We start from the raw sequence: 14,735 nt of genomic DNA, 5'->3' as shown, positions 1-14,735 counted from the left end.
TTTGGATTTCTTAGATCCCACAGGAAAGGACCATACAGCTATTTGGCTGTGAATGTGCACTATTCTTCAAGACTAAGAATGAATGATCCTGAATGTGACTCGGAGATCATCAAGGCTCCCTCCTTGGCTTCAGGGGTGGGGAATGGGAGGCATGCCATTGCCTTGGTTTCAACAGATAGGCAGCAGCTGTCTGGAGCATCATGGGACACAGGGCTGCCAAGCATAGCCTGATTGGGGGTGGGGGGCATTACCCCCATTTATATCAGAAGACTTCTGTTTATGCACCACTGCTGTTAATGATAACCCAAAACATTACCACACTTCTTGCCAACAAGCTCAGGGAAAAGTTAACCTTCTTTATTCTTAAATTTGAAGGTAAATATAATTAGTGAAAGACGTATAATAGGATAAAAGACAAAAGTTAAGGAACTTTGGAGGAATTTCATTTGATATATTGTTCTTATCTGCTGTGCCACTCATAATATTGAGTGTTACGTTTATTCTTACCCATTGTCCTTCAGGATATTTTGAAATATTGCTTTTAAACATCTAGAAAATTTTAAAAGACTTTGTGATTAAAATAATTTACATAAAAGAGGTTAATCAACATTCCTTTATTTATGCTTTACTATTTTCTTAATTTTATAGGATATAAAGTGTGATTGAACTGAACATCTATTTGGTTGATCCTCATCATGAACCGTGCTTTTAGCAGGAAGAAAGGTAAGTGTGTCCACTAAAGACCTGGCAGTCATTTCAATATTACTGTTCAAATCCAGCAGAGATGTTAAGAAATCACTTTTTCTGATTATCAAACCATGTGACTCTAGAATGAAGTTAGAGTTGCAAAAAATAAAGTGATCTGACAGGAAGTTAGTCCTAACTTCACTTTTCATAGCCATGGTACTAAATTCCCTCAGCTTACATGGGCTATAGTGTTTTAAATTCACTCGTGTGTGTGTGTGTGTGTGTGTGCATGAACTTCACTTTTTATTGAATAATGAATAAGGATTCATGATGGGTGAATTGATAGCAAGAGGCCAAATAAATTTGTTATTAATTTTAAAGTAGGAATTTAAAATAAGTATAAATATATTGTAATTATCAGTACAGAAATTTTTTTAAGGGGCAGGAAAACATGGCATTTGGCAAAATATTTCTTGATACACTCATAGGAAAGATAGAAAAATTTGATAGTTTTATATAGTTCAGTAAAGTTAAAATAATGTATCCTTGCCATTCTAGAAGGAGTTCTCTAGTGGTGGGCACAGGGCTCTCTCCTGTTTAACATGCTGTCAATGACCTGGGAGAGAATACTTAAATGATGCCACTCAAGTTCTTAGGTGATTGAAAGTAGGAAGAGATAACTGATGTGGTAGGATTACAGGCATATGGGGGGAAATGACTAGTTAGGTCATATTCCACACTGTAAACTTAATAAGATATTGTAAATTGCCAAACATGGGTCCAGAAGCTCTAACACTTCTATACTTATTTATATATGGTTATTATTTGGAAGATGCACCTTAATTGCTGTGTGGGTAAAACATGGCTGAAGAATAAAGTCATCAGTGTGGTTATCAAAGGTTCCAGTTCATTTTCTAATGGATGAATAATGAACAGTCTTGAACCAGGAAACAGATTAATTGTTCTACTCCATGTCCTCAGTCACAGTGTGTTCTTGCTTTTAAGGATGAATTGACACACTGTAACATGCCTGGTTGAGAAAGGCTGAGATGACTTCAGGACTTTCAACCATGCAACAGGAAGCATGGCTGAGAACCCTTGGTGTGGTCTTGCAATTTTGGAAGACCTATGAATGTTTGAATGCTGTCATTTGTTCATGGAACTAACTTTAATAAAGGACAAATGGGTGTAAATTATAAGGTCATTGATTAAATGTAGGAAAAAAATTCCAACAAAGTTGTGCCAAAGTATAACGGAATTATTCAAAGTATTACCTTTATTTTTTACTGAAATGAGAGGTGTTCGAACATTTGGATGTGGTACAGAGGATTAATGTATTCAGTAGGGATTTAGGTAATGTGAAGAACTTTCAGGCACTTTTCAACCCTGGGAAACTAGGAATTTATTATTTTACTTATTTTTCAGAATAAGAGGAAGGCAAAATGACATTTATTGTGGTCTGTAGCTTGCTTCTGATTTAAAACATATACCAAAAATGAAATCATGCTTCTTTTTATTCCCTTTACTAGTAAAAAATCTAGAAATAATTCTCTGATATAGAAGTATTTTTACTAAGACAATAAAAACCTTACATCACAACTCATCACTTTAAACACACTATCTTGTTTTTTAAAGACACTTCAATATCTTCGCTTCTTTTTATTTGCTTAGAATTCCCTTTCCCATGGTTTTAAAATTGAAACTTCACATTTCTAATTTACTCTTTATTTGAAGGGGATTTGGAGTGGTTTTTCACTGAGAAATCCCAAGTGTTGGATAGTAAGATGAGTAACTGGCGATTGTATATTTGTCTCACTTGAAGACAGTGGGAGTACAACCATGAGGAAAATCAGAGTGATCTAGAGAATCAAGAAGCAGAAACTTGTTATTTCCTGCTTTGCTGCATTCTCTTTAAATTTCTTTTGACTTCTCTTATTTTTCAAGTCTAGTGATTACATATCAGAAAATTTTTGATCAGTATTTCACTCCAGTTCATTTAGAACCGGGAAGTTCTACCTTAAGTTCACCAGTCACTTCACACTCTCTCATTTATTACAGTTGTAAAAAGAAAACTTCTTGGAGCCTGTGCTCCTAGTTTCAATCAGTAGCACTATTTGTTGAATTTTAATTTGAGATGTAAAACTGGAATTTTATCAGAGAATTCATATACTTGACCATCAGGAACTGTAATTATAGCCCTAGAGAATATATAATTCAAGTCATCTTTCCAATAACTAGCATCAACATACACTGTACTGTACTCTAAACAAAACAAGATCGTCTTTTATCTTTAAAAACTTATCTCTTATTTCATAGATATCCAATTTACTTGGTTATTACATGCAACCTTACTGAATCAGAAACCCAAGGAAAAGAGATTATCTTAAACCTAAAAATAATTGTTTTTTTCTCTTTTTATTAAATCTCCCAATTAGTAATTTGGTATTCTTTGATTGAATTGTCCAGGCACTTCACTGATTTTCTTTGCAAATGCTTTAATGGTTATTAGAGTTGCTCATAGGGTCTGAAAAAAACTGAATGTACTAGAATTGCATCATTTTGGACTATTTTGAAAAGCTCTGTAAAAATTATCTAACCCCAGATTCATAGATTAAATTTTAATTAATGTTTTATAGCTTCTTTCTTTCCCTATGTTAGCTTTCTTTTTGAACTTTTAAATCTTATATTCTATTTATTATGTCAAAAATTAATCGTTTAGTTAAAAAAGCATAAACGTGATTATTCAACTAATTACACTTTATGTTCTTTAACTTCTCAGTTGATATAGTGATGAGTAGAAATAATCATAGTGCAAAGCACTTAAATTTCAATAGTTTTAAAATATTTTCCTTTTCATGAAAATTTTATTCAAATGCATCCATTCATCCATTAATATTTAGTTTTAAATTAATATGTTCAAAGTAGGTTTTTTCACTATTTTAAGCTCTGATGATACAAGAATAATGAAGTTTACTGCATCTTTCTAGATGAACTCTTAATCTAAATACATTTGAATACCTAGATTTATTGACCCAGTAGTCAGAGTGGTTTGACAGCTGTCAAATATTTTTGAAATGTTGGCCTTTCCTTTTATGTGAATGTTCACTATTAAGTCAGTGATTATAGTTTAATATCAAGAAAGGGAACACATTCTAGAGTGTCTGTTCCTGTTTCATCACCAATTCTATGGATCCAGTATCTTTTGTGGGTCCATATAGTGACCAAAGGCATCACCTGTACCCTTTCTTCAAGGTCAGACACATCTATATGAGTTAACATATAGTTTTGTCCTGTCAGTTTTTTCTTTTGCCAAAGTATAAATTAGAATGACATTAAAGACTCATTTTGGAAATGCTTCAGGTTTAATAGGTGTATTACCTATACTAGAGGTATGTAATGAACAACCGTTAAATCGTCAGCACTTGGTGTGTGGATGTAGATTTTTTGTAATTGTAGTAACTGCAGCTTATCCGCTGGTAATTTAGTATTGTGATTATTTTAGTCTTTCACCAGTAACAGCTAGATATACCTAACCTCTTTCTAGGTTACTGCAATACGAGACTATAACAAAGGCAGTGTCATGAGTTTTCAAATAATAGTGTTTTAGAGGAGAAAGCAGTTATCCCTCTGCTTCAGGATTGGAATGAACCATCGGATTCAAACTTTAGTTAGACTTTGCATCCTCCTGAGCTATGCTCTGTGTCTTGGAAAAGGAGACATGAGAAGAATTGAGTTAAGAGGTAAAAAAAAGGAACTAGATATTTTTCTGGGTTTTCTGAAGGCAGATCTTTGGTGTTTTTATTATCTTGGCATACAGTATTGTGATAAATTTATTTTAATATACAAGAGCAAGACTATATTCCAAATCTAAGTACAAATTATTCTTGAATTAATCATATCACTATCCAGTAGCAGTCATAAAGAGAAAACTGTAGTTAAAATGAAAATCCATACAAGAAATAAGAGTTATACATTATTGTCAATGTCAGTATGTCAATACCGCTTTTTGAAGCCTAGAATGTATTGCTTCTCAAAATATTTCACCCAAGTACGGCTGTCACATATCCACTTCAGTAATCAGAAATAGCCCTAAAATTCATCATGGGCACAGGATTTTATTTATCCCTCATGTTTCGTCTTAGAAATCCTTGTAAATATTGCATTGAACCCCATAAACATATTTAATATATAGTGCATTATCCTTTGAATGGTTTAAAATAATTAAAATTCCAGGAATATCTGCCATTTTCTCTATGTCTTCACATTCCTCCAGTTTGAGAACATATTAATTATACCGAACTAGTTTCTGTTAACATCATTTTTTTTTTTTTTTTTTTTTTTTTTTTGCGGTATGCGGGCCTCTCACTGTTGTGGCCTCTCCCATTGCGGAGCACAGGCTCCGGACGCGCAGGCCCAGCGGCCATGGCTCACGGGCCCAGCCGCTCCGCGGCATGTGGGATCTTCCCAGACCGGGGCACGAACCCGTGTCCCCTGCATCAGCAGGCGGACTCTCAACCACTGCACCACCAGGGAAGCCCTAACATCATTTTTTTTTTTTTCTAACATCATTTTTAAATGTTCTGAATTGAATGTTGAAAATGCTTTGTTAGTAATCTGATATTTTCTTTTAGTGTGTACTTATTTAATATTTTTCATGGTAAAATATATGTCTGATTTTATTCTATTTATAATATTGATTCTAAATTTTTAAATTCCCATTAGGAGTAAAATATTCACAAAACTCCACTTAAGACATAACATATTTGAAGATTGAGAAGTTTTACTACAGACAAATGCAGTTTGTAAAAAATCAGCAAATTAGATTTGTGTAAACATTAGCATGTTTTGCTTTTTTCCTGCTTATATGTTCCACAAAATATTTTTGGAAGATATGTGGAATATATAAATGAAATTCAAAAATTGAATGAAAATTTTATTTTCTATTTTATCAATAATATACAATACAAATTACTTTCGATATCTTTTATTTTTTTTAACATCTTTACTGGAGTATAATTGCTTTACAATCTTCTTTTAATTACTTTTATTTCTATTATTCTATTACACTAATTTAAATAGTGTAATAATTTCAAATTACTGCATTTAAGATCATTTATATCCAAAACTCCTGATAGTGGACCCTCAATCAATGTTTCTTTAAATTGAGGTTAAAAAATTATCCTAATATTATATTAATTTTTAAATGAATTTAGTAGATTGATTCATTTCAGCTTTATATAAATGCAGTTGTTAGTTTAATGTTAGAATTTCCTGTTACTAGTTAATTCTTGATACTAAGGAGTAGTAACAGTCATGAGAAAAGAGCAGATTACTATTTATTGAAAAGGGAATTAAGAAAAATAACCTGTTATTCATGAGAGTATCACATGAAATAAGAAAAATAAAACATAATTATTCACATAATTGATATAATTACTCATAGCCCAACTGATGTTCTTTTAATATTCTTTAAAAATTCAAAACTGTTTTATTATTAGAAAGCTTTTAAAAGGAAAAGACTTTTATATTAAAGAAAGAATCCTATAATTACTTTGTGGTTACATTGTTCATATATCTGACTAGTTATTATTTCTCATTTTAGCAAAACTATCTCCAAATTAGAAGTGCTCCCATCCATATCAGACTCCTTTCAAATGCATGAATATGACACCCTTAGAACCTGTGATTTAATTTAACACTGTGTATTCTTCATTGCAGACAAATCATGGATGCATACGCCAGAGGCTTTATCAAAACATTACATTCCCTATAATGCAAAGGTAAAATAGTTCATATGATATTACTGAATTTTATTTTGCTATAGTATTATTGCTATTATATTATTTTTTTATTTAACATCTTTATTGGAGTATAATTGCTTTAGAATGTTGTGTTAGTTTCTGCTATATAACAAAGTGAACCAGCTATATGTATACATATACCCCCATATCCCCTCCCTCTTGCGTCTCCCTCCCACCCTCCCTATCCCACCCCTCTAGGTGGTCACAAAGCACCGAGCTGATCTCCCTCTGCATTACAGCTGCTTCCCACTAGCTATCTATTTTACATTTGATAGTGTATATATGTCAATCCTACTCTCTCAATTCGTCCCATCTTACCCATCCCCTTCCCCATGTCCACAAGTCGATTCTCTGTGTCTGCATCTTTATTCCTGTCCTGCCCCTAGGTTCATGAGAACCTTTTTTTTTTTCAGATTCCATGTATATGTGTTAGCATATGGTGTTTGTTTTTCTGTTTTTGACTAACTTCATTCTGTATGACAGACTCTTAAGTCCATCCACCTCACTGCAAATAACTCAGTTTCATTTCATTTTATGGTTGAGTAATATTCCATTGTATAAACGTGCCACATCTTCTTTATCCATTCATCTGTTGATGGACACTTAGGTTGGTTCCATGTCCTGGCTGTTGTAGATACTGCTGCAATAAACACTGTGGTACATGGCCCTTTTTGAATTATGGTTTTCTCGGGTATATGCCCATTAGTGGGATTGCTGGGTCATATGGTAGTTTTATTTTTAGTTTCTCAAGGAACCTCCATACTGTCCTCCATGGTGGCTGTATCAATGTACAATCCCACCAACAGTGCAAGAGGGTTCTCTTTTCTCCACACGCTCTCCAGCATTTATTGTTTGTAGCGTTTTTGATGGAGGCGTGTGAGGTGTGAAGTGATACCTCATAGTTTTGATTTGCATTTCTCTAATGATTAGTGACGTTGAGCATTCTTTCATGTGTTTGTTGGCAATCTGTATATCTTCTTTGGAGAAATGTCTATTTAGGTCTTTTGCCCATTTTTGGATTGGGTCGTTTGTTTTTTTGATATTGAGCTGCTTGTATATTTTGGAGATTAATCCTTTGTCAGTTGCTTCGTTTGCAAATATTTTCTCCCATTCTGAAAGTTGTCTTTTGGTCTTGTTTATGGTTTCCTTTGCTGTGCAAAAGCTTTTAAGTTTCATTAGGTCCCATTTATTTCTTTTTGTTTTTATTTCCGTTTCTCTGGGAGGTGGGTCAAAAAGGACCTTGCTGTGATTTATGTCATAGAGTGTTCTTCCTATGTTTTCCTCTAAGAGTTTTATAGTGTCTGGCCTTACATTTAGGTTTTTAATCCATTTTGAGTTTATTTTTTTGTATGGTGTTAGGAAGTATGCTAATTTCATCCCTTACATGTAGCTGTCCAGTTTTTGCAGCACCACTTATTGAAGAGGCTGTCCTTTCTCCATTATATATTCTTACCGCCTTTATCAAAGATAACGTGACCATATGTACGTGGGTTTATCTCTGGGCTTTCTATCCTGTTTTATTGGTCTATATTTCTGTTTTTGTGCCAGTACCATACTGTCTTGATTACTGTAGCTTTGTAGTATAGTCTGAAGTCAGGGAGCCTGATTCTGCCAGCTCTGCCTTTCTTTATCAAGATTGCTTTGGCTATTCTGGGCCTTTTGTATTTCCATACAAATTGTGAAATTCTTTGTTGTTGTTCTGTGAAAAATGCCATTGGTAGTTTGATAGGGATTGCATTGAATCTGTAGATTGCTTTGGGTAGTAGAGTCATTTTCACAATGTTGATTCTTCCAATCTAAGAACATGGTACATGTCTCCATCTGTTTGTATCATCTTTAATTCTTTCATCTGTGTCTTATAGTTTTCTGAGTACAGGTCTTTTACCTCCTTAGGTAGGTTTATTCCTAGATATTTTATTATTTTTGTTGCACTGGTAAATGGGAGTGTTTTCTTAATTTCTCTTCCAGATTTTTCATCATTAGTGTATAGGAATGCAAGAGATTTCTGTGCATTAATTTTGTATCCTGCTACTTTGCCAAATTCATTGATTAGCTCTAATAGTTTTCTGGTAGCAGCTTTAGGATTCTCTATGTATAGTATCATGTCATGTGCAAACAGTGACAGTTTTACTTCTTCTTTTCAGATTTTTAAATTTCTTTTTCTTCTCTGATTGCTGTGTCTAAAACTTCCAAAACTATGTTGAATAATAGTGGTGAGAGTGGGCAATCTTGTCTTGTTCCTGATCTTAGAGGAAATGGTTTCAGTTTTTCACCATTGAGAACAATGTTGTCTGTGCGTTTGTCATATATGGCCTTTATTATATTGAGGTAGGTTCCCTCTATGCCTACTTTCTGGAGAGTTTTTATCATAAATGGGTGTTGAATTTTGTCGAAAGCTTTTTCTGCATCTATTGAGATTATCATATAGTTTTTGTCCTTCAATTTGTTAATATGGTGTGTCACATGAATTGATTTCCATATATTGAAGAATCCTTGCATTCCTGGGATAAACCTCACTTAATCATGGTGTATGATCCTTTTAATGTGCTGTTGGATTTTGTTTGCTAGTATTTTGTTGAGGACTTCTGCATCTATGTTCATCAGTGATATTGGCCTGTAGTTTTCTTTTCTTGTAACATCTTTGTCTGGTTTTGTCATCAGGGTGATGGTTGCCTCGTAGAATGAGTTTGGGAGTGTTCCTCCCTCTGCTACATTTTGGAAGAATTTGAGAAGGATAGGTGTTAGCTCTTCTCTAAATGTTTGATAGAATTTGCCTGTGCAGCCATCTGGTCCCAGGCTTTTTTGGTTGGGAGATTTTTTTTTTTTTTTTTTTTTTTGGCGGTACGCGGGCCTCTCACCGTTGTGGCCTCTCCCGTTGCGGAGCACAGGCTCCGGACGCGCAGGCTCAGCGGCCATGGCTCACGGGCCCAGCCACTCCGCGGCATGTGGGATCCTCCCGGACCGGGGCACGAACCCGTGTCCCCTGCATCGACAGGCGGACCCTCAACCACTGCGCCACCAGGGAAGCCCATAATCTGATAAATTTAACAGAGCTGTTTAAGAATTACAATTCTTCCTGGGGAAATATGTAATAACATTTACATTTAAATGTATTAAGTTTTAAAATGATAGTTTTCTGCTTTCATGTTCTAATTCATTTAGTTTCTTTATTAAGAACATATTTTAGTTCCACATCCTTTCATTTTATATAATATTCTATTTCAAAAATTCACATTTAATATTCATAGTTTTCTTATTTCAAATCATATATAGATATAAAATAGTAGTTGGTTTCAAAAGTATTTTTCTATGTAGGGTTCATTAGTTGTTTTGTTTTTGTTTTTTAATGAGCAGTGACAGCATTAATGCTAGTTCATTGGGAATTCTACATATATTCCTATGTACCCTATAGTGATGTTTTTCAAACTGCAGATTATGCTCCCTGAAAAAAATTGGGTTATAAAATCAATGCAGTGGATCATGGAAGACATGTATTTAAAGATGAAGTAGGACAGAAAAGAAAAAGAAAAGAAATTTTCAGAATGCGTATGGTAAACATCAATTTATTCCATAAAATCGTGGTTCATAGTCATAAGAGTTTGAAAGCCACTGCCTTTAAACGGTAACCTGCCTTTAAGTAGTACTAAAAACTTTACCAGCTTTAACTAATTTAAATTGTAAACTAATAATAGAGGGGAGTTTCTTAAAAGAGCAGTTAATTTTTAATAGAAGAGATGATCCACGTAAGTTTAACTACATGTCCTCATTGAATATAACATCTGAATATGATTTCTGAAATATGCATATAAACATGGTAGGAGTGATAGAAAAATACAGTAAAATGTAAATATAATGTTAATATAGATTCATTTGTGCACTCATTCATCCACACATGTACTTATTCATTTGAATTGAGCTCCTAATTTATGCCAGGCCTTGACTGAGAAAATAAGAATTGATTAGTGAACCAAATAGATAAACTCCCCCTCCTAGGACTTACATATAATAAGCTAAATAATAAGACTTTTTTGAGAGACATCCAATAAGAAAACAATGTGCGTATTTTTATTAATACAGTATTAGTGTTATTTATATAGTATATTATGTATCATATAGTATATTTTTATTAGTATATATGACGTAGTATTAACACAGTATTTTATTTATTAATACAGTATTCCAGGCTGTAATAATTGTATGTAGAAAAGGAAAGCAGAATGTCAGGGATCGGGAAAGGTGGGAAAGAGGATGCTATGTTACATGAAGTGGTCAGGGAAGGTCTGAGGCAGGCGGAGGCCTAAGGGAAGGGAGGGAGTGAGGCGTGTGAGTGCGTTGGGAGACAAATATTCCAGATCGGCTGTCATGGGCAAGGTGGGACCATGTTTGCCTAGCCAAGGACTAGCCAGGGGCCGGGATGGCTGGAATGCAGTGGATTTCAGGGAAGTAGGAGTAAGTACAATCCAAAAGGCACACGTGCAGTAGAGCAGGTGGGGCAGGGGATGTCCTGTAGTTCTTGTAGGGCCTTTTAGGTGCTGGGGCTCAGGGCGGGCCACCCCTAAATATGCCACAATGGCATATTGATTAATTTGAATTAAAGTTACTTAAGAAATCACCAACACAAGAGGGACACTCTAACACTTCTTTCTGTCTCCCTGAAAGCAGGAAATAAATCTCTCGTGTGAAAGGTGCACTCCCTGCATCTGGAGATAGAAGGACACCCTATTGCCAGAGATAGGGGTTTTAGATTAGGAGCCTACAGAAACAAACCTCGTTACTTCTTTAGTGTACTACCCCAAGCCCAAATTCTATTTAGATTCTTCACTAGTTGAGCATCCCAAACCCAAGTTTCTTTGTCCTGTCAGTTCCTCACAAATTTATTGTTTCTTTGTCTAAAAAGTATAAAAGCTGCCTGCCTTGAACACTTCTTAGGTCCTATTTTTACGAGACCTCTTGTGCATGAATTAAAATTTGTTGCTTTTTCTCCTGTTTATCTGTCTTGCATTAATTTGATTATTGTCCCAGAGGGGTAGAGGGAAAATTTCCCCCTCTCCAACATAGGCCACTGTAAAATTTGAGAAACCCTCAATTTAGAGAGTTTTGAGAGAAAGAGTAACAAGAAGTGAAACGAGTTTTTAACAGGAATCAGCTGTGAGAGGCAAAGGTGAACACACATCAAAAGTCCAGCGTGAGGGTCCAAGCAAGGAGAGCGACTGTGGCTTGAAGCTGAGTAGGAGCTGAAGGAGAAGGTAGTGGGCATCTGAGTATATTTTGAAGATGATGCTGATAGGCTCTATGGGTGGATTTTGTATTAGCTATCTATTGATGCTATAATTAGAGCATTAAAGCATAAAGATAATTTTTGATCACCCTTAAGGAAGACTGTAGTATTTTCATTCCTCCCAACTTTTTTTTTTTTTAATAAATGTATTTATTTTATTTATTTATTTTTGGCTGTGTTGGGTCTTTGTTGCTACACGTGTGCTTTCTCTAGTTGCGATGAGCCGGGGCTACTCTTCGTTGCAGTGTGCGGGCTTCTCATTGCAGTGGCTTCTCTTGTTGCAGAGCATGGGCTCTAGGCGCATGGGCTTCAGTAGTTGCAGCACGCAGGCTCAGTAGTTGTGACTCACGGGCTCTAGAGCACAGGCTCAGTAGTGGTTCAACGGCTTAGTTGCTTTGCGGCATGTGGGATCTTCTTGGACCAGGGCTTGAACCCGTGTCCCCTGCATTGGCAGACGGATTCTCAACCACTGCGCCACCAGGGAGGCCCTCCTCCCAACTTTTGATGAGACTGCTGAACTGTCTTTTCTATAAAGGTGAAATATTGAAAAACTTGTAATGAACTTATTATTTTGTTGGCATGAGATAGTCATTTCCCTGATGAAGAATTGTGATGTAATTAACAAAATAAAATAACATGTATTTATTGTTTTATTCTAAAATGTATAACTATCCCCCAAAAGGCTGATGTATTTATTTTTTGTGTTACAAGTTCTAAAAGTGAGTGAATCCAAAACAAATAGGAACGTGGACCTTGACCTTAAAAACGTATGACTTTCCTGGGGAGAGAGAGCAGGCACATGAAACAAAGAATTTTGGAAGAACACTAGGTAGATGATGAATATGAAGGTCAGAGGGAGGTTTAAAAAGAAAGATTGTCATATTTCAGTGATTTCTAGAGGTATCAGAGTTTCATATATGAAACACGCATTGTTTGCCACTGTGTGTGGTTGATAAGAGAGAAGCCTGGGGGGCTTCCCTGGTGGCGCAGTGGTTGAGAGTCTGCCTGCCAATGCAGGGGACACGGGTTCGTGCCCCGGTCCGGGAAAATCCCACATGCCGCGGAGCGGCTGGGCCCGTGAGCCATGGCCACTGAGCCAGCACATCCAGAGCCTGTGCTCTGCAACGGGAGAGGCCACAACAGTGAGAGGCCCGCGTACCGCAAAAAAAAAAAAAAAAAAAAAAGATAAGGCTGGGCTGAGCTGTGACCCTCAAGATCTTCCTCAGTGAGTTCTGTGGTTCCTAACGAGGCTTTCTCAATCTTCACAGCCTAATCTTCCTCAACATTGTAAAAAAAAAAAAAAAAACCTCTTATTTGGCTTAGTAAAAACAGCAAAGAACAAAAACAAACAAACAAAAAAGATGCAACCTCAAATATGTGGTTACAACCTGAGTATTGTAGCCCTGAGGTAGTTGAAATACACATATTAAGCCACTTAAGTTTGAAACTTCTAGCTAAACCTATGCAATAGTCATTGATATAGGGAAATTAGAATCTCAACATGCGGTACGCTCAGATGCAGCCCAACAACTCCACTGATGCTATCAGAATTTAAACTCTGATAGCAGTGATTGGAGCATCCACTTCTCAGTCAAATTACCTGGGTTCAAATGTCAGCTCTCCCAACTAATATCTGAATTATATAACTTTTCTGTCCCTTAGTATTCTCCTTTGTAAAATGAGATTAATAATTGTACCTACCTTACTGTATTATTATGAGGTTTAAATGAGTTAATATATTAAAAAAAACCTTAGATCAGTGTCTTATATATCAAAACTTATTAATATTAATATCTTTATTATAAAAATATGTTCTGTCAACTCTGGAGTTTGACTGGTTGTTATTATCTCTTGAGAATAATTTAGCCTTTGCACTATTATCTGAAAAACAGAGAGCCAAGTTCTTAGAATACATGTCAGATATCATGTCCCTTTTTTAAAAATTCACATCAGAAACAGCCAGGGTATCTATAGTGGCCAGCCTGAGAGTTTCAATTGAGGAAGGAATGACTTTTCCTGCAAGCATGGCAGGGCACCCAATGCTTTGACCTTGTTAAGTTAAGATACAAGAGAAGGCTGAGATTGCTAAAGAAAAATATCATTATAATCATACTTTCCTATTACTCTGAGTTTTCAACAACTGCATTCTGGAGCAAGATGTTAATGTAAAGATCATCTTGGTCTTAAAATCAAATACAGAAATATAATAAGGAAGTCCACGTAAACCTTTTAAAACTGTTATGCAGTTTTACAAGTAAGAAGTTAAAGAAGAGAGAAAGTTACATTATGTGGCCTAATGAATCATGGTAAAGGAAGGCTTTAATATAAGTAAATCATTTTACTAATGCTTCTGAATTACCCTTCAACAAAATGTTAATATTGGTTTATGACTTAGAAGAAAATTTGAATCCGAGAAATAAATATCTATAGACATGCCAAAAAAAAAAAAAAGGAAATCACGAAAGAAAACATGTTCAAATTGAACCCTGTGGAATCATTAAAAGTTGGGCAAAAGATGCATCTTTGTAATCAATGAGATGCATTGCTGAAACATCCAAAATAGCTTGGAATTCCAAATTCATGAGATTCTTTAGAGCAGCTTTGTAATAGCAAGAAACATAAGCATTTGCCAGTTTTGCTGGTTGTAGATACCAGGGAGAAAGTAGAAAACATGAAGTCAACTGCATTTCATGTAACTAATTTTATTTGTTCAAAAATAAGTGTTTAGTTAATCTCAAAGTGTAAAAACTACTTCAAGAATCAATTTTATGTAGAACCTTTAAAAAAGTTTTCTTAGATTTTAGAATTGGCTCTCAATAATTCTAATATGTGCAACTTATATTCATTCCAAACATCTTAAAATTTGTCAAATGAGCATATAAATTGAACATTAACTGTCATTTCCTTCAATTAAAAGTGGTATATACCATCATATTTATTGATAATAATTCGGCATCTGTAACCATTTG

The 14,735-nt window shown here is 35.1% G+C and overlaps 1 protein-coding gene across 5 annotated transcripts in view; it reads left to right on the top strand.

The window, feature by feature from the left end:
• Positions 1 to 14,735, top strand: part of GULP1 (GULP PTB domain containing engulfment adaptor 1) — a 260,971-nt gene that overhangs the window by 162,910 nt on the left and 83,326 nt on the right. For all 5 annotated transcript variants that reach the window (XM_070045848.1, XM_060301474.2, XM_060301475.2 and 2 more), the window contains exons 3-4: positions 649 to 723; positions 6,406 to 6,467. In XM_070045848.1, the coding sequence (XP_069901949.1) occupies positions 696 to 723; positions 6,406 to 6,467 (90 nt within the window). In that variant the 5' untranslated portion in view covers positions 649 to 695. The remainder of the gene's footprint in view (positions 1 to 648; positions 724 to 6,405; positions 6,468 to 14,735) is intronic.

The sequence above is a fragment of the Globicephala melas genome, chromosome 7, assembly GCF_963455315.2.
Source record: "Globicephala melas chromosome 7, mGloMel1.2, whole genome shotgun sequence".
NCBI lineage: Eukaryota > Metazoa > Chordata > Mammalia > Artiodactyla > Delphinidae > Globicephala > Globicephala melas.
Note: the sequence above shows the minus strand (reverse complement) of the source record. Positions and strands in the feature narration are given on the sequence as shown.